This window comes from Gambusia affinis, linkage group LG12 (assembly GCF_019740435.1).
Source record: "Gambusia affinis linkage group LG12, SWU_Gaff_1.0, whole genome shotgun sequence".
In the NCBI taxonomy this organism is placed as follows: domain Eukaryota; kingdom Metazoa; phylum Chordata; class Actinopteri; order Cyprinodontiformes; family Poeciliidae; genus Gambusia; species Gambusia affinis.
In genome coordinates this window covers 6,022,465-6,044,888 of record NC_057879.1, presented here as the reverse complement: position 1 = coordinate 6,044,888, position 22,424 = coordinate 6,022,465, and the positions used below count along the sequence as shown (strand labels likewise).

The 22,424-nt window shown below is 38.8% G+C and overlaps 3 protein-coding genes and 2 long non-coding RNA genes across 8 annotated transcripts; 1 reads left to right on the top strand and 4 right to left on the bottom strand.

The window, feature by feature from the left end:
• Positions 1–942: 942 nt before the first annotated feature.
• Positions 943–8,474, bottom strand: LOC122840680 (caspase-8-like). 3 transcript variants are annotated; one of them, XM_044133241.1, is made up of 11 exons: positions 8,042–8,417; positions 7,225–7,355; positions 6,943–7,118; positions 5,484–5,589; positions 4,757–4,904; positions 3,333–3,391; positions 3,124–3,238; positions 2,857–2,984; positions 1,804–2,159; positions 1,660–1,662; positions 943–1,284 (listed from the first exon to the last, which is right to left on the bottom strand). In XM_044133241.1, the coding sequence occupies exons 2-11, from the start codon at positions 7,330–7,332 to the stop codon at positions 1,152–1,154; spliced, it is 1,332 nt and encodes a 443-aa protein (XP_043989176.1). In that variant the 5' UTR covers positions 7,333–7,355; positions 8,042–8,417; the 3' UTR covers positions 943–1,151. The 3 variants fall into 3 exon arrangements, with proteins under 3 accessions (XP_043989176.1, XP_043989175.1, XP_043989174.1); XM_044133240.1 differs by lacking the exon at positions 943–1,284 and having other exon boundaries at positions 1,624–2,159; positions 7,225–7,352; positions 8,042–8,474; XM_044133239.1 differs by lacking the exon at positions 943–1,284 and having other exon boundaries at positions 1,624–2,159; positions 7,988–8,415.
• A 567-nt stretch (positions 8,475–9,041) lies between these two features.
• On the bottom strand, positions 9,042–11,898 carry LOC122840679 (ciliogenesis-associated TTC17-interacting protein-like). The gene is made up of 4 exons (XM_044133238.1): positions 11,738–11,898; positions 11,358–11,434; positions 10,580–10,647; positions 9,042–10,446 (listed from the first exon to the last, which is right to left on the bottom strand). The coding sequence occupies exons 1-4, from the start codon at positions 11,890–11,892 to the stop codon at positions 10,258–10,260; spliced, it is 489 nt and encodes a 162-aa protein (XP_043989173.1). The 5' UTR covers positions 11,893–11,898; the 3' UTR covers positions 9,042–10,257.
• A 63-nt stretch (positions 11,899–11,961) lies between these two features.
• On the bottom strand, positions 11,962–13,175 carry LOC122840678. Its single transcript, XR_006372273.1, has 4 exons — positions 13,155–13,175; positions 13,004–13,059; positions 12,400–12,486; positions 11,962–12,107 (listed from the first exon to the last, which is right to left on the bottom strand). It is a non-coding gene; the product is annotated as an uncharacterized LOC122840678 (long non-coding RNA).
• A 1,805-nt stretch (positions 13,176–14,980) lies between these two features.
• On the top strand, positions 14,981–16,921 carry LOC122840677. The gene is made up of 3 exons (XR_006372272.1): positions 14,981–15,026; positions 15,141–15,226; positions 15,792–16,921. It is a non-coding gene; the product is annotated as an uncharacterized LOC122840677 (long non-coding RNA).
• Positions 15,255–18,229, bottom strand: LOC122840676 (caspase-8-like). Of its 2 annotated transcripts, none has more exons than XM_044133237.1 (5): positions 17,587–18,229; positions 17,439–17,470; positions 16,744–16,849; positions 16,104–16,656; positions 15,255–15,952 (listed from the first exon to the last, which is right to left on the bottom strand). In XM_044133237.1, exons 1-5 carry the CDS (start codon positions 17,912–17,914, stop codon positions 15,805–15,807), a joined length of 1,167 nt encoding a protein of 388 aa, XP_043989172.1. In that variant the 5' UTR covers positions 17,915–18,229; the 3' UTR covers positions 15,255–15,804. The 2 variants fall into 2 exon arrangements, with proteins under 2 accessions (XP_043989172.1, XP_043989171.1); XM_044133236.1 differs by having other exon boundaries at positions 15,261–15,952; positions 17,439–17,473; positions 17,587–18,227.
• Between the last annotated feature and the right edge of the window lie 4,195 nt (positions 18,230–22,424).

Here is a 22,424-nt window from a genome sequence, read left to right as displayed (position 1 = left end):
AATCCAAGTGCGACATTGTAGTTGCCATGTCTGCCATTTTCCATTAATCTCTTTATAATTAATGTAAAGAGAAATGCACGTATTTCAGCAGTTTATGCATTGTTTTTCTCCCTGTTTAGAATCTGAGGTTTACATTCAAATTATTGGATCTGTGACATCAGAAGGTGACACCATGACATCACAGAGGCACTGTGACATCACAGAGGCACTGTGACATCAGAGACACTGTGACATCACAAAGACACTGTGACATCACAGAGACACTGTGACATCACAAAGACACTGTGACATCACAAAGACACTGTGACATCACAGAGGCACTGTGACATCACAGACACTGTGACATCACAAAGACACTGTGACATCACAGAGACACTGTGACATCACAAAGACACTGTGACATCACAGAGGCACTGTGACATCACAAAGACACTGTGACATCACAAGACACTATGACATCACAAAAGACACTGTGACATCACAGAGACACTGTGACGTGACAGAAACACCGTGACAACGCAGCGTCGCACTCTGATGTCAGTGCGGCAGCGTGACGTCAGAGTGTGACTGTGACATCACAGTGCCTCCTGTAAATTCTTGGTTTCCCTCAGAATGCTGTGCAACATGGAACAAAAAGTGAAATCTCACTCATGAATGGATGTGATCAAAACATTTTTTATATCTTTAATCTAAAATGCTAAACACATCATTTTTGATGAGTACATTCCTGAGACTTTGACATGTTCCACAAACTCTTTGTATCAAATCCTCTGCCGGTCGTCTGGCCTGTGGTGTAGCAACACCACTGTATTAAAGAGTCCAAGATGGCCGCACAAAGCAGCATTTTGAAGCAATGGAAGATCTTTGCCATTGCTACACTGTGTTCGATCAGTGACCAGCACTGCAGTTCTTCCATGAAAATGAAACAAGTAACACAGATGGACCTTTTTTCATTTCCTTTTCGATTTATTTCATTAAATTTCAAAATATGTGATTCTATGACAACTTTTATGTTTGATTTACCAAAATGCAAAAATTTACCTAACAAACAGAACCATTCAGAAACTCAAAGACTCATACCCATACACACTTGTAAACTAGAATCCAGCGCATATCAGATCATCGAATACGTAGTCACGGTTCCAGACAGTTCAAACAAATCTCAAGACGAGCCTCTTGGTGAGAGTGTATTTGGGCTCTGGCATCTGCCTACTAGGTATCTGAAAATGGCTGTGGACCTTCCTGTTCACATGCGTTAAGACGGTGTATGTCATCTCTCTCCGGCTGTGAATAAAACAAGAAAAAGAAACAAATTAAAAATTACGCAATCTGGGCGCAGTGGTGGCGTGGGGATAAGCCCACATTTGGAGGCCTTGGGTCCTCTCGGTTCGATTCCCGGACCCGACAGACATTTTCGTCTTCCCTGTTTCCTGTCAGCCTACTGTCATATAGGGACACTAGAGAAAAGACCCCAAGGTGGGGAAAAAAATTTGTACAACACAACACAACACCAAAACAGAGTAAAGAAGACCAAGGTTGCTCCAAAACAGGAAGACTGGAAACATTTTCAAGTTGATTTTCTGGATATTTTGATTGATTTTGTATATATACACACACACACACTTTTTTTGTTTTTTTTCCCTTTCTTAATTTTTCCACGGACTACTCCATAAAAAAACAATAAAATCACAACAAATGACAAATTCAACCTGGCTTAAGTTGCTTAAAATCCCTCAAAAATTATACCGGGCCTTTGTGTTTACTGGAGTGAACACTGTGCCACAAAAAAAAAACACGTCTCACCTTTCAGCTGCATTTTTCAGCTCCTGGCAGAGTACCTGGATGTATATGGAGCCATTTTCCGTGTGCCGAAAAGCGATGCTGTTAGGCACTGTGGCCATGCCAATCAAAATGTCTCCATCCGTAGAAGGACGACTTGCATCCGAGTAGACAGAATTGGATGGCGTCTCTTTGGATGGCTCTTCCCGGTTTGTCCTTTGAGACACCTCCTGCTGACATGCCTGAATGAAGAAGAGCTTGGGCTTCCCAAACAAGGTGGAAACGTTCTTGAACGACTCAAATATTTGTTCCAGCATCACATCCTTTTCATCGATTCCGATGATGGCACCTTTTTCTCCGTGGGATAGCAGACACACCACCTTACAGAGGATAAGGAAGAAGACGGGGGCGGGGGATGACTCCAAGGTGTATCATCTCCTAGTTTGACTTGGATTTAGATAAATTTAGCTTAAACTGCAACAACTAATCAAATAAACCTAGTGGATTTGAGATGGTAACATCCAGCTAACAAATCAGCAGCAACTGTGTGATGCTATCAAGTCAAAATGGAGCAAAAATCTCTCAGGAATGTTTCTTGTTTAATCTACGTACAAGGAATTAAAGTTGCAGTATGCAAATTTTATATAAAAATAAAGAAGTTTTCTTTTATTCCTTTTTTTCCATAGTTGTTGAAACTGCCACTTTGTCATTACAGTATGGTATGAGTCAGATAATCTGTGAAAAAATTGAACTCCTCTACCTTCTCAGTGCTGACTAGAAACAACCAATCCAAGTGAGCCAAGAGCCTCCCCTTAGCTCTGATTGGTTGTTTAGGGAGGAGATGTAGGAAACCAATCTTTTCACAGATTATCAGTATTGTAACGACATGGTGGCAGTTTAAAGAAATATGTAAAAAAAACATATTTTAAAAAAATAAAACTTACATAATGGACATTAAAGGCAGTTCCAAAGAAGGTGGTCTAGGTAGCTACTAAAGTTAGCTGGTAAATGTGAGTGTATGTGATTTACACTATTTAAAACACATAAATAGAAAATCTTTTTTTTTAAATCCCTTACCAAAGCATCGTCTTTAGAAAAGTCCCTCTTGCACAGCTCTTTGAGCGTCTCTGTAATCTTATCGGCTGTCAGGTCTTCGTGTATTTCCGGAACAAAGCCGAAGCGTTTGAACAGATTGCTCAGATTTTCTGCATCACATAGGAGAAAAATCCAAACCAAAGCACATTTAGATCCATGACTGCAACAGGCCATTAAATGCAACACATAAAACTTAAAATAAATACGTAAATCAAGACCGAAAGCTATTTAAAAACTAGAAAAACCTACCGTTATCCTTTTTGCTTCCAAGACGTTTTTTGTATTTAGGTCCTTTGAAGTCCTCGTTGTTGATGATCACACACAAACCTCGAGGATCCTGTGTCAGACTGTAGAACTCGTCTGTCTACAGGACACAAGCACAGAGCCAGCTGAGACAAAGGCCTGAAATGAACAAACAAATGGTAGAAGAGCCAACTCGGATTATTCAAGTCAATTACGTCTTCGGGTGGCGCCTTCGCCTGTTGTCCGTTATGATTGTTAACACCTCCTTCTGCACCTGAAAGACAAACCGATATACATTGTATTCATGTATTTTAAATACAGCAGCAGAAACACATCTTTGTACTTTGGTCCTTCGCATACAAGCACTCTGTTTTCTAAGATTTAGTAGCTTAAATAAATGTTTGGTTTAGTTATTAGAATGGCTTTCACAAAACGATGCGTTTCCAAAGCAATGAAGGTTTTCCTGACTTTTGCACCAAATTGCCTATGCCAATAATGTGATTAAGTACAGCTGGATGTGTTCAATTTCTACAATACCATGTAGAAAGTCCTAATTTGGCAATATGTTCCGGATTTTAGCAACTTGTTTTTACCCGTTACACTAAAAGTCTTCTTTGGTTTGGGTCATAAAGTCACGCGTGCCATCTCTGTCTTTGGCTCTCATAGGTGAGCTGAGTGACAGAGAATCTGACAGCAAGAACCTTTTGACCATGAAGAGAGGGTTATTCCTTCTGAAATGATCAAATTGCCAATTAGCCTCTTACTTTGGTAAACTGTTTTTTTTCCATCTGCAAAGTACAATACATTTGAATTCCAAGGGTAGAGCTTCTGGAGGGTTCCTCAAACACCGCAGTGGAGTATTGAGGTTGTTCATCAGTAATTTGGATGCAATCAGAGTCAAGTTGGGAATCTCTTGAACCCCAAAGCCCTGGTGGCAGAAGGGAACTGTCACCTTTCAGCCCATTAATGGAAACGTTGGAAGACTGTCTGCATGTCAGAGCTAAACGCTCCCCGGAGGCAGGAGAGATGGATGCATTGGTCGTGTTCGCGAAGGGTCCAAATGACAGAACAAGGGGCTGTATTTCCAATTTTGCTGTGATAAATAACGCTGACAGGCTTGGACGTTCTGAAACTCTTGCTTTCATCTGTTGCCACCATGTTTCTTTTTCTCCTTTTAGCAAAACAGATCCAAATATAGCTGTAGGTTTTTCAATCGATTTCTTTGGCAACTTTTGATAACTTTTAGGTTCTGAATCAGCTTTACTTACCAAAGCTCTTAAAATGAATTCATACCCTTGCATTGATAAGTACGGTAGTCTGTAGATTTAGCTTATATTTAGTCTCTTTTTAATCTTAATAAACAGTACCTAAATGTCAGCTGATTCATAATATATTTGATTTTTATCATTAAACTACTATTTCTCTTATCATAATCCTTAAATGACATGTTCATTTGTTTCTTTTTTAGAAATAATCCAGGAAAAAAAAAAGTAAATATCTCCAGATTTGTCTTTTAAAATGAACATCTTATTGCACAGAAAGAACGTATTGTCAGATTGGTTTTGAAAACCACATGGACTGATTTTACATTAAGGCTAACAATCTTCATCACAAAACTTGTGTCAGTGCTGATGTTTACCTGTTGGAGGGAGCCTATCTTTGAACCCTTTGACAGTATGTTCCAGCGGTTTATTCTCAATGTCGATCATGAGCTTGTGGAGTTTATCGACGTTGTTTTTAGTGATCATACCTGCCTTCTCCATTTCAGCAAACACGTTTAAAGCCGTCTGAAATATTCAGAGAGAGGAAGGGTTTTTTATTTTTATTTAAGATTTTTACAAATTTCATGAAAACTACTAAACCCCTTCCACCACCAAGCCTGTCACAACAGAAAATTTAGCTGGACAATAAATCATCTTAGACGTTATTGCGATAAACGATCATATTGTTGTTTTGAGACCGTTTTCAAGTGTATAAATAATGCAAGGACACACTCTATAAGGACAGGCGCCTTTCAATTCTACTGGCCATTTAACAGCATTTTAAATATCCAAAATCAGTAAACTAGACATTAAATATAATGAACTGTGGAGTCTGTAAACAAAACAAAGCTCTTTAAAACAAGAGTCAATAAAGGTTGAGGCCGACTGGAGACTTTTGTCATCCAGTTTTTGGTAGAAAGAGAGAGAGAATGGAGACAAACAATAAATCATGCGATTCAAAATGATGGGAGCTCAAATTAATTTATCATCCGATTAATCAAATAACTGATTTATTGCTTAAGTGGTGATTTGAGGTAGTTGTTTGCTATCCTGAATGTCAAGCGTGGCAAGTTGACGTCCAAAGCGTGTGGGTGTGTTCCTCACTTTGCAGGTGTCCAGTTGTCGTTTGGCAATGTGATCGCCGAGTAGAAACTTCATCTTCTCCACATAGATGTTGGTCAAATCCATGTGTAATTTATAGAGCATCAACCTTGGGGTGAGAGCATACAAGTTCAAATAAAACAAGTCGAAACTTATTCAGTTCTGCTCTAATGTGTAGAATTAGATTTCAGTATTTTCTTTCTAGGTCTCTGTGTCTGCTTTTCTTTCCCTTTTTTCTTCTGTTCTTCATTTTGTAGTTTTTCTCTTGACTTTAGTTCCTTCCATCCTCCTGTTATGTCCTCCTTTACTGTGCCTTTCCTATCTTTCTTGTCCTTTCTTGAATCTTCCTGACTTTCCTTTCTTTGTGTCCGTTTTCTTCCTTGTGTAACTTTGCTGTTTATCGTAAAACTTAGACTTGTTGTGCCTTTATGCAACAACAATGAAATAGGCAACAAAATGTTGTCGCATGGCCACCGGAACACACAGAAATATCACAGGCGTGTCTATAAATGTATGACTAACACTTTATTGCTAAATATATATGACTTAGCATCTTCAGACAGTCTAAGTGTTGTTCCTCCTCCCTTCCTTACTTAGTAACGCTTTACTGACGTCGGACCACTTTTTTCAGTAACGAGTAATCTAACGCGTTGCTATTTCAAATACAGTACTCAGACTACAGTTACTTATCAAAATCATTTTGCGTTACTGTGTGTTACTATTTTCTTTTGGAATTTTATTTTATTTCCTCTACGTCCTTATCGAAAGTGATCGCCGTTTTTATGAGACAGAAATGTAAACAATGGAGGGAGATGCGTATAACAACTTTGAATTTCTGTCGCCAAGTCCGATTATTATAAGCAGCTATGGGCTTTTTTTTTCTTATAGTCGCTGGTTGCGCCTTTTTGGACTCGTTTTTGAACGTGAAGTTGCTCATTTGGGCTTGAAAATAAGCAGACATAAAACCCAGAATGTGTCTGACCTCCAATTAGTTTTAATCAGTCTCTCCCTGTCCATCATTTCCCGGATGATCCGTCCCGCTACGTCTTTGTTAATGTCAAGTTAATATATTACCTGTGAAGTACATCAAGCTATCCAGAACATTGGAAACATCGAGACTAATATGAACAGAGCAATAAACATGAAAACAGTTTCATGTTTATTGGAATGAGTCCGTGAAGTTGTGCAGCTAAACGGCATTATAATTATTAATATTAAGATAAATGTCACAAATCTGTGCAGCAGAACATCTGAATTGTGGAGCTGCAGGAGGAGCTCTGTGCGCTGCACTGTGACACCAAACACAGGGCCGTAACGCACAACCTGGAGGCTGGGGGTTTTAAATCCTTCTTAAGAGTTTTCCAGACAATAGTGGACCACACAAATTACTAATGTTTTGGGGGTTTTTGTACTGTAACCATTAAAAAATCAAGTACGACTTGATCATTGGTGCTCTTGTTACCTGTATTCAGACAGGTAAGCAGGAGAGGCGTCCGTTTCCTCCCTTTCACTGCTGTCGCTCTTCAGCTGGTTGAAGAGATCTTCTCGTTGGATGGTGCGGAGCAGCTCAGCGAGGAATGCACTGTTCAAGAAATCTTTCTCCTCCAGTTTCAGGAACAAGTCCCTTGCAAACTTGATCTGCGGGATGAAGAACAACAAAAAAAAAAAATAAAAACACACACACACAGATGCTGAGGAGAGAAACTTCAGACACACTTAAGAACTCCAAACATGTGCCGCTTACGTCCTCAAGTTGCCTTCTCTTGACGATGTCGCTACACAGGAAGCACAGCTCCTCTACCTCTGTAGACTCCAGTCCCTCGTCAATTTTGTTCAGCAGTGTCCTGTCCATCTCCGTCGTTAGAGCTAGAGCTGCTGGGGATAAAGATTAAAAAAGAAATAATAATAATAAAAAGAACATAATCAGAGTCTGTGAAAAGGTCCCAACAGGATATGTCTCTTTATTTTCCATCAGAGTGATAAATTCCAGCAAGTGAGAACTCTACTGACTCCCCTTTTCTGTGATTAATTAATTTTAGATTTTTTTTAGTAACTTCTGACTTGAACTAAATCTTTGGTATGCTCCTAGAGAAATAACATGAAAATACAGCACAGGGAAACTGGAAAGAAAAACAGGATTACTTCCGCATTAAGACAATTAACTCCATCATAACAGACAGAGGCCGCTATGGATTTTTGTTTTTTTCGTATGTAACTTGATTATTTTTGTACTACTGTTAGTGCGTCTGTAAGTAAAGGGCAACAAAAACTATAGTTCTATACTGAACAAAAAGTAGTTTGCTAATTTAAATCAATAAAACATTTAATGTTTTACATTAATATTACACATATAACAATTCAGCTTACGTCGTAATGTCGTCACTGAAACAAATAAACTTTAAATTGCCCTTACTAAAAAAATAAACTATTTCAATGACCGAAAACATTTTCACACCGCACCAGCTATCATTGCCTCTCATTACCTAATTTTTTAAAAACTTTGTTACCTCAGGAGAGCTACGGTGGCGAAGTTTGAAACCAACGAAGTCCAATATACTCACTGAAGCCGACGGCTGACAGGGTCAAATAAAAGCGTCGAAAAGAAGAAAAGTCTCTTCAGAAGTTGATAACTTGGTGGGGGGATTTCTTCTCGAAACAAAAACACAAAGTTTCAAACTGGGTGGTGGTACTTTAAGCAGCTTCTAGTTGAGTGAAATGGGTTTGTTTCACTTTCAGAGGAAATGAGCGAACGTTTCGACTGAGCTGTAAGCAGAACGTCATTATCATCCAACGCTGCGATTCCTGCCGCGCTTTCTTCAAATTACGTGACGTTTTCTTTCTTTCTTTTCTCTCTTTTTGATTTATTTGTTTTTAGAAAATTAGTCTACGACAACTTAGTTTAGAATGCTTGGTAAACGTTCATAATATTCACCGAAACACTCCAGGCTTTTTAATGATAAAGGCACGCTCTGCGTTTCCTTTTCTGCGTTGTGAAATCAGAGGGTCAGAAGACGTAGAAACGTCCAGAAAGTACGTCAAGGTCGCCGCCATGTTGTGAGTGGCATTTGCTTGGGATGTAAATTTAAAAACTCCTTTTAAAAAAGAGAAACGTATTTAGTTCATGCTGTCTGAAGTAAAAACAAAAATAGTATTAAAATTTTTCGATATCAGAATGGTCTTATTGCGATTATCAAGGTGGCATCATAGATAAAGGAAAAATAGGTCCAACATTTTCTTATCAAGAAAGTGTGTAATATTTGAGGTACATCTTAGTAGAAACTTTTTTTAATGGGTAAAAAGTTTCCAGGATCTACATCTTAAGTGAAAATAAAATCAGAAATGAGGAAAAAAGAGAATAGGCAGAAACCAATCTATAATTTATTGCTATATTAAAAAGACAAATATTTCAATTTATACAAACTGAAATCAACACAATTCATTACTAATGAATAGCTAAATTGAATATTTCTTTAGAGTTGTTTTACAGAAATCCTTAAATATGAAGAGAAGAAAGTGTCTCAACACTGAGAATATTTCGAATCTAATTCCAAAGGTGACAAACAGCATAAAAATCATTTTATTGTGATTAAAGCTTTTGACTGGGATTAATAGTGTACCAGTCTGACTCTTGCCTTGAATCTCAGGGAGATTCTGTGAGGAGACATAAAGACCAGGGTGACAGAAAAGAAGCATTTCAAAGTAAAAGACTTGGACCTCATCACCAAAGACAACATTTCATAATGCCAGTGGTAACATCCAAAACGTTGGTCAACAATTGCAGGAAGGATTTGATTGCTGTTATGCCAATAATACTCAATAACAACCGAGTAGAGCATAAATTATTTTTGACAAGCAATTTTTTATTAAAAAGGAAATAAACAGAAATATTTTTAAAAGCAATACCCTCTGCACATTGTCTCATCTTTTGTTAGATGCCAATGACATTCCCTGTCTTACACAACAACCTCTTGAATGAAAAATAATTTTAGATTAAAATCTGCCTGGAGTATGAATATCTAATTGGACTATTCATAGATATGCATATATGCCGTCTAAAATAGATTAGACATTGTGCTTTCACAATTAAGGGTTTTATATTCTGCAATTTAGAAAGTACTTTGACAAAATGTCTCAAATACAGTAGAATTTTTTACTCTAAAAACTGTATTTTAACATGCGGTTTAGTTTAGTTTTAGAAATGAACAGACGTCATCTTAAGTGCATTTTAAATGCCCAGTATTTCATATCAGTTGTACTGCTTTATTTTTATTCGGATGTGTTGTTTGCGTTTCGTCTCAAAGGTCACATCACTTGTATGAAAAATAATGATTACTTTGTCGATGAAAAATGTATTCAGATTAGGTGCATGTCAATTTATTCAGAAAATTCATGTTCCCTAGGAAAACATGTCATGCACAACATAGCTGACTCATTTTTACAGCAAAAAAACCAAGTCAGAATAATCCAGAATACTCCATAGAATAGTCTATTCTATTGGTATGGAGAAACTTCCTCCGTATAGTTAACCCAGAACTCATGAACTCAGAAGAACTCAGTTCTATTTAAAACAAATCACTTCATTTAGATCCTCTAGATTACCAAGTCTACAATTTTAAAGTTTTCCTTCATACCTTAAATTCTACATTAAATATGCAACATGGCATGAATAAATAAGGTAAACCACTTAAAAATTACAATGAAGTACATAAAAGCATTGGCAGGCGTCGAGCAAGAAAGTAATGTTCTTAGGTGTGGGCGATGTTCCTGCTGAAGTGCGTCATGGTGAGGGGGTTTTCAGGTTAGACTCCGGGGAATGGTAGGTGGAATAAGGAGGGAAGTATTCGCGAGCAAACTGGAAGATGTTGTCCGGTTTCACAATCAGCAAGTCCTGTATGAAATCGGACAGGAGGGCTCGGAGCTCTGGGTGCTGCCTCAGGTATGAATTGTGTTCTACCTTCAGAAAGTCCTGCCACAGTGGGAAACAGGGATACAATTAATACTCTTCTGTTCTTCGGGAAGGTTTCTGATTACCTCGGCCGACTTTAAATAAATAAGCGTCCGATAATGAGTTTTTGTTTTGTAGAAACATCACGGGTTACCTTTTTATCCAAATACAGAGAGTACAACTGCATGTCTTCCTGCCAGGCCAGCGGGATCTTTATATGACCTGACACAGAGTGAAAACAAACTTAAATGACTCAAAGTATTTATTATTATTATTACTATTCTTATTTTATTATTATTATTTTTTTTTTGCCTAAAACATATTTTGCAAGGAAAAAGGTATTTTTTGCAAGGTTTTTATTTTTTCCCCAAAAATGACTTTTGGCAAAAAAATTACTTAGGCCATTATTTTTATTTTTTACATATTCGCAGAATATGTGAATAATATGTGAATATGTTAAAAATGTTCACAGGCAAATTTTCTGCACATAACTTGAAGTTCATAGAAAAATCTGCAGATCCACAAATATAGAATCACAAATGGGCAGGAGTACACTGTATTTTCATGCATTATGAGATAATCATAAATAGAATGAATAGTGACGTAATTTACATAATTGTGTATTATTAAGAAGTCTTTTTTTTTTTTTTACACCTTGTTTCTGTTGATTGTGGTTCTGATACCAGCATAGAACAACGGGAATCTGATAAAATTGAGATATGACGACAAACTAAAATAGCTGAGAGGGCTCTTGTTGAAAGATCTCTTATTCAGAATCACATAACCAAATATCCTTTCAGAAGACTTGGAAAATTATTTTCTGTTATCACCTGACAAAGCATACATGAAAACATCCTGTGAAGAACGGATCATTAGCTCTTTAAAGCAATGGAAGAGGTCGTGTAGAAGGTGTCAGAACTTTAAGTATTTACCTCTGCCTTTCTTTGAAAGCTCCTGTATAACCTTCATTGTGACTGGAGATCCCACCTGTTTTCTGCTGGCCAAGTGACTAATAATAATAATAATAAAAAAACACATTTCAAGTAAACTAAAACCTCAATTAGATCATTTTCCAAAATGATTTCTAACAGTAGTTTTTACATGTGGAACCTATTTATTGCAAGTAAAATTTCATCTACTGTATTTATACTATAAGGCGCACCTTCAATGAATGCCCTATTTTAAAACTTTTTTCATATATAAGCGACTGGATTATAAGGCGCACTGTCGGCTTTTGAGAAAATTGAAGGTTTTCAGGTGCGCCTTATAGTGTGGAAAATCACGGTACTCCTAATCACCAACGTGAACTCACCCGTTATCAAGGAAGTAGCAGTGCCACGTGGAATGGTCGGCATCAGCGGAACCAACCATCCTCTCAAGCCCAAACACCTCTACGATCTCACCGTGAACCTGTATTTTCTTCACGTCCAGCTCACTCTGATTGCGCACCAAAACGCAACAAAACATCACAGTTTACCCCGACATGCTAACGTTCTCCTGGCGCACGGTCACAGCTGTAGTTACATTTATCGTAAACTTTGGTCCAAGATGATGAAGACCATGTTCTCTGGAACCTTCTTCCTCAGAGCCATGAGACGCATCAATAGCATGCTGGATCCCTCGGTGACCAGGCCGCGCAGGACAGACATGGGATAAGACACGCACTCCTCCTCGGTCACGTCCTTCGCTCACATTCATTCATTCATTCACACGCACACCAAGAAAAAATGCAGGCAAAGGGAATCTGACAACCGAAGGCATCTTATTGTCTGCCAGATGTCACCGCAAAGACGGGTTGATGCTAAAAATGTTTTAAAAATTATTCATAACACTTGGCATTTCTTCTGTTTTATAAAACAGAAGAAATGTTTTGAAAATTATGGTTTTAACATGACAAAATGTGCAAAGGTTTAACTGTATGGATAGTTTTCCAAAGGCACTGAAAACATGAGAAGCGACATTGTTCATTTTTACCTCTCCCATGGCGGTGAATTTGTTGATCACCATCTGTTTGTCACGTTGCACCATGTGACTCCTCTTCTCAACATTGTAACTGTCGAGCTAAATAAGTTTTTAGAGAGGATAAACAAACTGTTAAAACAATAAACTTTGCTATAAACATTTAGGTTAATTCTTAAAAGTAGGCACATTTAAATTAAGTGGCTGGTTAAGGCCTCCACATCACCAGGGGGCCCCCAAGAGCAAAAAGCAAGCTTGATAAAAAAAAAAAAAAAGAATAATGCAAACTAAATGCTATCACACATAGGCTAATTTCTTCCACAGTTTGGGAAATGTTTTAGTTTTAGGTATTTAAAACTAAATGTGGCACATTTAAATAACACCTTGGATTTCAAAATTCAAACAACTTTTATAACAACACTGGTACCATGAAAGTTAATTACAAACAGCACTAATAATTGATACACAGGCTGACATGTGAATGATGGAGCATCTGTTGTTGAACCAAGTTCCCATGTTGTTTGTATGGTTTGTGGGGGGACCCACAAATGAAAATCTGCATAGGGCCCCAAAGAGGATTGGGTCGTCCTTGAAAGGAGGTGCTGTTTAAAGGGCTCACCTTGACATACTCATTGTAGTCTTCCTCCAAGACCTCCAGGTCAGCGGTTAAGTAAGCTTAAAAGTCAATAGTAGAAGAGAAGACATACAGTGATATGCAACAAAGCACACCTGGAACCATCAGTGATCACCTGATGGATAACTGATCTCACCGGTCACCGTTGTTCCACAGGAGAGCCTGTCGATAGCTCCGTGGCTGAGCATGCAGAATCACGCAGGGCTCCAGGGCTCTGTGTGTTAACTCCACAGACACACTGAACTCCCCCAGGACTCCGCCACAATCAGACATCACCAACAGAGACTCTGAAAACACACACTTCTGCAGCTCCTCGGGCTCTGGCAGAACACACAAGCCACAGCTGACACCACCAAACACCTCTTGTAATGTTTTTCCCAACCCGTGTTTGCTGTTTTTTAACACAGAACTGGACGTTGAATGTCAAACTTACCTATGGAGGTCAAGAAATTGACAGCCTCTTCTGAAGCGTTTAACATTTCTTCGGGTTTGGACTCGTTAGTGAGAGTCTCTTCTGAAACTTTTAATTCTTCTTCAGGTTTGGACTCGTCAGTGACAGACTCTTCTGAAGCTTTTAACTCTTCTTCAGGTTTGGACTCTTCAGCGACAGCCTCTTCTGAAACTTGTAACTCTTTTTCAGGTTTGGACTCGTCAGCGACAGTCTCTTCTGAAGCTTTTAACTCTTCTTCAGGTTTGGACACTCCAGAAACAGCCTCGTTTGAAACTTTTAACTCTTCATATTTGAACTCGTCAGCGACAGCCTCGTCTGAAACTTTGAACTCTTCAGCGACAGCTTCCTCTGAAGCTTTTGACCCTTCATATTTGAACTCTTCAGGGACAACCTGGTCTGAAGCTTTTGACTCGTCGTCATTTTTAGACTCTTCAGCGGCTGCCTCATCTGAAGCTTTCAACTCTTCTTCCGGTTGGGACTCTGTAGGAACATCGTCCTCCTCCATTATTGACGCAGTTTTATTTTATCGCCCTTTCTCCCTCCAGCAGTTTTACAAACTCCTCACAAACAACGGTTGAGTTGCGTCGTCCTCTCCAGCTTCTGTTCTGAGGCAAATTTGGGTTGTCATGGTAATGACGCCGTTTGTCAGCGCGCAGCCGCAGTAGAATCCGGATATACAGTATGAGAAGCAGAGTTTTTCATGTATTAGGTCAATTAAAGGACAAGAATTTTTTTTGCTTGTGTGTTTTTAGTTAAACATTAATAAAGCATTTACATATATATTTTTCTTCTAATATATATATATATATGTATATATATATATATGTAGATGCTAAAAATGTATTATTCCTAATTAAAATGAATTAGGAAAAGCCAGGAACTGGTGTAAAAGTAACGGCGAGACACAGAGAGCTCTAAAAAAACCCATTTCTGTTAGAAAATGAGAGTAAATGAATATGATATGTTACAAAAATTGTGTTGGGCAAGGTATATCCATCTATTAAAATTAACTTTGTGATATGAATACTGTAATTATGCTGTTGCGATCCAATACATCTAACAAACTGCAGTGCGGGATTTGACCATTTGCTGGTACCAAAATCCATGCAAAAATAAAGGAGGTTTGGAGAGCCATTAGTTGAACAAAGTTCAGACAAACCGTGCATTTGGCCACAACTGGACATTTCAATCTGGATAGACTCACACAGAGAAAGAGAAGCAGTTAGAAGATTTAATGATACAGAAACTTTGGCGCTCGAACCCGGCGGAAGACTTGTGAGCTGAGGATCACCAGGCAGGTGATCGGTCCGGGTTTAGCTCAGGGTAGTCTTCCCCCCGGTCCGAATACTGGTGGTGGAACGGAGCCTTGAACGAAGGAGCAGAGAGGGAGCTAGGAAGACGTCCCTGGGATGATGGTGGAGATGGGAAGGAGGTGGGTTGAAGCACGGCTGACGAGCGAGAAGATCCGGGGAAGCTTGTCCTTTGAAGGGATCCGTGAACGACGATTGCCTGAAGCGGTGCGGCGCACCTGTCCTGATTGGCTGCGGCGGGAGCGTGGTGAGTGTCTGATGTGTGACGGCTGTGTTTTGTCTCCCAGCTTGAATTTTCGCCTAGGCTTCATTTCTCAGCTTTCCCCCACCAGTTTCTTTTCCCCTCTCTTGTATTTTGAAGGTTAAGCAGTCTGACTTTGGTCTGCTTTCTTTGTGGTCCCATTGCTCCTGACAGAACTTGTGTAAGTCTGGTTTGCACCTCCACAGGTGAGCCTTCCTACAGCCAATTATTTATAAATTAATAAAATTAATGAAAATCAAAAGCTTTTCTAAATTGGTTACGTTTCTTCTAAATTTGAAGACGGTAATAAAAGTTATGTTATTTCTGTTATTGTTTGCAAATTATATTTAGGCACTTGAGCAACATTGGGTTTATTATTGGGATTTCATGTTATGTAACTTAAATCTATACATGTAGGCTTATAATACATATTCACAACATGATGAATATGTTAAAATTGAAAATTTAGCTGTGTGCCAGAATTTGATATTTAGATCAGTTGTATATTTGGCATGTTTATTTATATGTATTTAATAAAGGAGACAGCAGAAAAAAAATAAAAACAGACATCCACCATCACTGGCCACACTTTTGACTTTGACTCTTTTAAATTTGGTAGAGGAAAACAAAAGTTGAGACTTAAAATTAGATTGGAAAATCCAGTATCCTAAGAAAATTACACACATATATTTTTTTAGATGTATAGTGAAAAATACATCACTATACATGCATTTAGATAAAGAATGTTCTTAAAGCCACACTCTTCTGCAGGCGCTGTCGGACTTCAAGTGCAACGTGGCGACAGAACGAGTTTCTTCCTCAGAGTGAATTTCACTTCAGGAACCTGTTTTTTCAGGCCAACACAGACGGAGCCCTCCTGCTGGCCCACCATGTGGTTTACTCGATGCAGGATGGAAGTAAAGTCTTCACCACTGAAATTAGGGGAAATAAAAAAACGATGTCACCGTAACTGGATATGGACTAGAACAGAAAGAGATCCTACATCAAACACATAGAGGTCAATGGTTATACTGTTAGTAGTACAAAACGGAAAACATTTGTCTAGTAGACATAATGAGTTACCTAGGGCAGTGCAGCTTCAGCTGCTTACACACCGACTGGATAAACCAGCTTCCATCTATTGGGTGTCTAAAAGATACGTAGTCTTCAACAGTGGAAATGGCGACGAGAAAATCGGATTCCTCAGGAATGGACGGTGCACTATCCTCCTCCACATCTTTCAGCAACACCCCTTGTTGTACATTCTTCTCGTGTTGGCAGGCCTGAATCAGGAACACTTTGGGTTTCCCAGTGAGGGCTGGCAGCTTAGTGGCCACAAAATGTCTTTTAATTTCTTTAATGGCAAGAGGCTGTGAGTCGACCCCATAAACTTTTCCTAATGACCCGTGGCTCAGAATGCAGCAGACGAAGGCGTCGCCGTGCCCAACCGGCTGCTGGGGAGCAGAGAGGCAGCCGACACGCCATTCCTGAACACCCAACTCCAGTAGCTGGAGTTGCTTCTCCTCATCACGAAGAGAGGCAACTACCTCCAGTGTCCGTTCCATCTGGTCCCTGGTTTGGTCTTTACACATCAGCACCTTGAAGCCCAGCCAGCTGAACACCTCTGCTAGACTCTCTGCAGGGTTTTTTTTAAACAGAGGAAATAAAATTGACCAGACATGACAAAAGTTACATTTTTAAAAACAAACTGAAAAGAACGTACCGGCATCTTTGTCTGTCCCCCTTCTCTGTTTGAGGCTGTAGAAATTCTCATTGTTTATGATCAGGCAGAGACCAACAGGCTCGCTTTTGAGTTCATAAACCTCATCCTAAAACAAGAGACAATGTGACACATTCAAATGTATAATTTATAGCAAAAAAAAAAGAAGTTCTAATCAAAATTTCTATACTAATCTGAGTTTGTAAACCTCTTTAATATATCCAGGTACATTCCAGAAAACTTGAAAATCGTAAAAAAGCTAAATATTGGGAGTTGACGACATCACACACAAAACACATCAACTGCTTTGTTTCTATTGAACAGCACAGGATGTATTGGTGCGGTTTAGTACGGTATTTTATGGTCCGGCATAATCAGGACAGTTTCAATTAAGGCTGAACAATATATCAGCAATATCGGTACGGCCCGATTAAAGGAAAGGAAATGACAAATGATAAAACTAAAAAAAAAATAAAAAATTGGGAAATCAGGGTTGTTTTCATGTTATAACTATTTAAAAACCCCATTATCTTGAGATGTCAATGGATGAATTATGACATCAATGAGTTAATTCATTTCAACCCACAGATCATCAGTTACCTGAATGAATGCAGGTAAATCTCTTATCTTTAATAAATCCAGGGTAAAACTAGCCTGCTTAGTCACAGCTTTCTACCGTTTCCACACAAGGAACTCACCTTTTTCAGCCTTTTCGCCTCAGGCACCATGTCTGCTAAAAGTGAAAGCAAAACCATACGAATTAAATCTCTTTCCTCAACCCCTATAACAGTATATTTATACTGTATTTTACACACTATATAATGCAACACCAGCATTTTTTATTACCACTGTGAGGTGAAGTAGCTTGGACCGGCTTGAGTAAAACATCATGGAGCTTCATGTTCTCCAGGTCAGGATAGGTTTCAGCAATGTCGTCGGTTTGCAGAAGCTCCAGAAAGTTTTGGCAGGTTTTTTCTCCTTTATTCATGACCTTGTCCACCATCTCTACAACGTGGCCCTCCACATGCTCTTTGTTGATGCTCTTGAGATTATTGTATTCCCTCAAAGTTATTAGCTTCTTCTCCTGAACTTTGTTGAGGATAAATCGGTAGTCTGCACATAAAATCTTGATGAGTTTCGTTTTATTGCACGTCAGGATCTCCTTGGCGGCCATTACTGCGATAATTACACGTGCTGCTGCTCAAGTATATGAAACATCAACCGTCTGAACCCTGAATATCTTGATGTCGTTGCTTTGTCTTATGTGCTCTGAAGCAGGATTTCTCAAAGAAAGCAAGTAGTAACAGGTTAGCAGGTCAACAACAACTTACGAGCCAGAAGCAGTCAGCCGAACTTCTATTGTCACACGATTTAGATGGTGCAAAACTGGGTTGAAGTCTAAAAGCTATAATGTTGTCGCATGGACCTTTCAAGGAAGTGAGTCTCCCGCCACGGATAAGGAGAAAGAAGTCCTTTGTTACTTTACTAGTAGAGTATCTTTAATCAAAGTGTGGAGTTTGCTGCCCCCACATGGTAAAAAACTATACAAAACTATTCAATGGCATTTCCTCAAGAGAAAACAAGAGGCTGTCATTTTCACATGTAAGTAAAGTAACACTGGTAAAAAAAAAAAAGAAAAAAAAAAAAAAAGAAAAAAAGGAAGTTTTAATAAAAGAAAAACTCTCAGTTTACTGTGTCTTCCAGTTCTTCTAGATCAGAGGTGGGCAATCCTGGTCCTGGAGGGCCGGTGTCCTGCAACTCTTAGATGTCTCCCTGGTCCAACACACCAGAATCCAACAGCTGAATCGCCTCCCTAGTGTAGTCAGGTTCTCCAGAGTCCTGCTAATGACCTCGTTATTTGACTCAGGTGTGTTGAAGTGGAGATACATCTAAAGGTTGCAGGACACACCAGACCTAGGACCAGGCGTGCTCCACCCTGTTCTAGATGTTATTTTTGCATAGTCCATAATAAGCAGATTCATAAAGCGTTTACACACTATTTAATATAGGACAATTACAATAAAACTGAACTGCACATTTTTATTTTTTCCTTTACTTTCATTTCACAACTAAAATATTTACTCTTCAAGAACAGTTTATTTACTAAAGTGTCTCTCTCAAAACGTCATTTTAGCATGTCCCAAGTCTCTTTGGGAGTTTGACAGCTTGTTGTTAAATACAACTGGGGTGTACTCACATTTAGCACTAACATGGAAATAGGCCTGTCAAAATAAACAATAAATCATTTAATCATACTATAAATTAAAACTATCGACCTCATTTTAATTATCGGCTTCATCGTCTCTTCCGGCCTTTTCCTCTTTCTGTTGATGACGCTGAATGAAAAAAGGCTCAACTCTCCACTGACCCCTCCTTCCTCATTTCCTTAGTGTAATGCCCAGCGCACACGACACCATCTTAGAGCTGTCGGCTGATTGTTGGCCCATTTTCAAAACCTGAGAGACCAAACATTAGCCGACAGAGATCCTAGGTATAACAGTTCAATAAATAATGGCTCCAGTCCAGTTTACTAATTTTAAAACCAGGCATCAATGCTTTACTACAATCTACCTGCAGTGCATGTGGCTCTAGTGTCAGCGTAATGTCCTGACTGAATGAAAATCATTATAACGTATTTATTTCACGTTAACAAAGAACAGCTGAAAAGTTGCCGGGTTTGTCAACACGAAATGTTTTATAAACATTAATGTTGTTTCCACATATCATGTCCGGTTGCGGATTCCCCTCCTAATTCCCCCTCACAAAACATGGAGGAGAATCCATGCTTTCTGATTGGCTACCTGTCACATTCAACAGGCTGTTAACGCTCCCAGTGGGGAAAACCTCTGATTTAGATCAGAGCGGCCACAACGACCTACAGTAACACACCACACACAACAGGATGATCTGTTACCAAATTGCATCGAGAACGACTGACATTCTAAGATTGTCGTAAGGGGAAAATGTAGGTGTGAACTAACGTGTAGTGAGAACTATTGCATCAGGTAGCCAGATGTGCTCATCTTCTCTACTTAAATCTAATTATTACTGAAGGGCAACATAGTATACAGACTTCATAATCTGCACTCTTTTGGTTGAATGCAGTATTTATTTCTACTTTGGCTTTATGTTGTTTAGTTTTTATTCAAGTACATTTTTGTTAATGGAGACTGAGAATCCATTTTATTTTTATTTTTGTTTGTTTTGTTTATCAGTCCCAGTGTTAAGTGTTGTTTTCAAAATAAAGTACATCTATCTTTGGCAGGAAATCGAATGCATTATTACATCATTTCCATTAAATCAGTTTACAAAGCTCTTCAAACAATATTATTGTTTATTGCAATAATTTTTGAGACAATTAATTGCTCAGCAAAATTTATTATCGTGGGGCGTGCTCCGGTGGCGTAGAGGTTAGCGCGCCCCACGATTGGAGGCCTTCAGTCCTCGGCCGTCAGCGGGTTCGATTCCCGGACCCGGCGACATTTGCCGCATGTCTTCCCCCCTCCTGTCAGCCTACTATGAAAAAGGGACACTAGAGCCCACAAAGGACCCCTGGTGGGGAAAAAAAAAAAATTCTTATCGTGACAAGCCTACATGGAAAATGCTCTTTCTCTCCGTCTCTCGAATTCTGCCTGAGCTTGTGTGCTAGCGTCCGGAGTTAGCATATCCATCTTCGTTAGCATGCGCCACAGTCCTATAGCCTTTAGCAAATGCTCCATTTGAAACTTCCACTTTAGGGCTTCAATCAATCAAATTTTATTTGAATAGCACATTTCAGCAGCAAGGCATTACAAAGTGCTTTACATCAAATTAAACACAGAAACACAATGCAACATAGAATCAACAATCAAAACATGACATTAAGTCAAGTTCCATCAATAAATTTGTATTTGATATGTTTTAAATACAATCCTAAACAGGTTGGTTTGTAGTCGAGTTTGCATCCATAAAAGGTTTACCGGTTACACTCCTACTGTGTTATATGGAATGAATTACCTACTAGTATTTTTATTCCCACTCACGCTCACAATCACGCAGTTTAAAACGATGTAAACAGCCTTTCAAAGGGCTTCCAGCACCAGGCTCCGTACAACTCTTTCATTGAATTTCGAGCAGGGACTCCGCCGTCCCTCATGGATTTTTGTGCAATTCTATGGTTCCTGTTAGTGTCTAGAATTTACAGGGTTTCCGTTATGCACAATGACCCTCAGTCACTCGCTGTTTTTCTTCCGGCACGGAGAAAAACAGCATTTAGTTTTGTTGTTTCCCTTGTTTTTTTTTTAGACCTATGTATTTATGAATCTTATTTTAACCCTTTGCATGATCATATAGTTTTAATCATTTATTTTCCACCAGTGTTATGGTTTCCCTTTGTGGAAACGTTTGTCAGAGTTTCAACTGAAATGGACTAAAATGCAATAATTGGTCATTTCCTCAAGAGGAAACAGGAGGCTGTCATTTTCACGCGTAAGTAAAGTAACACTGGTAAGCTTTAAAAAAAAAAAAGAATGAAAAAAGTAAGTTTTAATAAAAGAAGAATTTTACTGTGTCTTCCGGTTCTTCTACAGTAAATGTTATTTTTCCATAGTCCATAAAAAGCACATTCATAAAGCATTTACACACTATTTAGTCTAATACAATTACAATAAAACTGAACTGCACATTTTCAGTGGAGTTCAACGAGACAAATTTACTCCCTTTATTTCATTTGTGAGTCTCATGCCTCTATCTCTACCTGGTCACTTTGCACCCGTCACCTTAACTCGTGAGCAGAAGGTTTTCCTTTGACTAACTTACAGTTACTTTTTTTAACGAAGTCTCTTACGTCCATATTTCTCAGACATGCCACCTGGCTGTGATATTAAAATACGTCTAGCTTACATGAGCAATAAGCAAGATATGTCAGAGCTAATCATCTGAGCTCGTGAGAGATCTGCAAGGAAATGGGCTGCAGTTTCCCTCTGCTTAGTGTTCAATAGAGATCCGAGATTTCAATCTGGAGAGACTCAGACGGAGAAAAACAGCGATTAAAAAGGTTTATTGACAGGCATAAATTTAAAGTTCTTCTCGTGGTTAAAAAAAAGGAAAGTAATGCAATAAGAGCAGCAAACTCGTGTTTTAGCTCAAGAGTTTTGATCCAGCAACACGTCTATGGTAGGATTAAAGCAACACATAAAACCGCGTCCTAACTTTACTGTTTGGGAACATAATATAAAAGGTCAGCAATCAGCAAGTTTTAACTTTCCGTAGCAGCGCTGAACTTCATTTGATCTTTTTGTTTTTGACATTTTTTGTGACAGCTTAGTGGAAACCAACTGAATGTCCCAGATTTGGACCAATGGCAAGCCACATTTTACTGCACTTGGCCCAAAACTATTTCCTTCAGCTACCTTTTAACTATGCCTCCTACACTCTGTTTTTTACTCCAACCGAGTAAAAAAAGACAGCGGTTAAATGTGTGATGTAAAGAGAAACTAGACCCTCAATCTGGTGAACGATGAACAAAACTGCAAAACTACACGGCAGCACAGTTTGAATTGTTTTACTAGGATCCAAATAGTGTTGACGATGGCGTTGAGTGGAGTTTTACCTCTGAAACTTTAAGAGGAATACAATAAAAACAATTCTGAAGTGTTTTCAATATTAGGAACTTCAGCTTAGCTTGCTTAAAATGCCATGGCTTA

Excerpts from the sequence above, each read along its gene's own strand:
- LOC122840676 (XM_044133236.1), bottom strand. The coding sequence starts at position 17,914 with ATGGCCGCCAAGGAGATCCTGACGTGCAATAAAACGAAACTCATCAAG. Across the intron at positions 16,850-17,438 it reads AGGCGAAAAGGCTGAAAAAG|GATGAGGTTTATGAACTCAA; the intron begins GTGAGTTCCTTG and ends CTCTTGTTTTAG. Across the intron at positions 15,953-16,103 it reads CTGAAGCTGCACTGCCCTAG|TGGTGAAGACTTTACTTCCA; the intron begins GTAACTCATTAT and ends CCCTAATTTCAG.
- LOC122840680 (XM_044133241.1), bottom strand. The coding sequence starts at position 7,332 with ATGGACAGGACACTGCTGAACAAAATTGACGAGGGACTGGAGTCTACA. Across the intron at positions 5,590-6,942 it reads GCTTACCTGTCTGAATACAG|GTTGATGCTCTATAAATTAC; the intron begins GTAACAAGAGCA and ends TCTCACCCCAAG. Across the intron at positions 3,239-3,332 it reads CGAAGGCGCCACCCGAAGAC|ACAGACGAGTTCTACAGTCT; the intron begins GTAATTGACTTG and ends TGTGTCCTGTAG.
- LOC122840679 (XM_044133238.1), bottom strand. The coding sequence starts at position 11,892 with ATGTTTTGTTGCGTTTTGGTGCGCAATCAGAGTGAGCTGGACGTGAAG. Across the intron at positions 11,435-11,737 it reads TGCTACTTCCTTGATAACGG|TCACTTGGCCAGCAGAAAAC; the intron begins GTGAGTTCACGT and ends TATTATTATTAG. Across the intron at positions 10,447-10,579 it reads CTCTGTATTTGGATAAAAAG|GACTTTCTGAAGGTAGAACA; the intron begins GTAACCCGTGAT and ends CCACTGTGGCAG.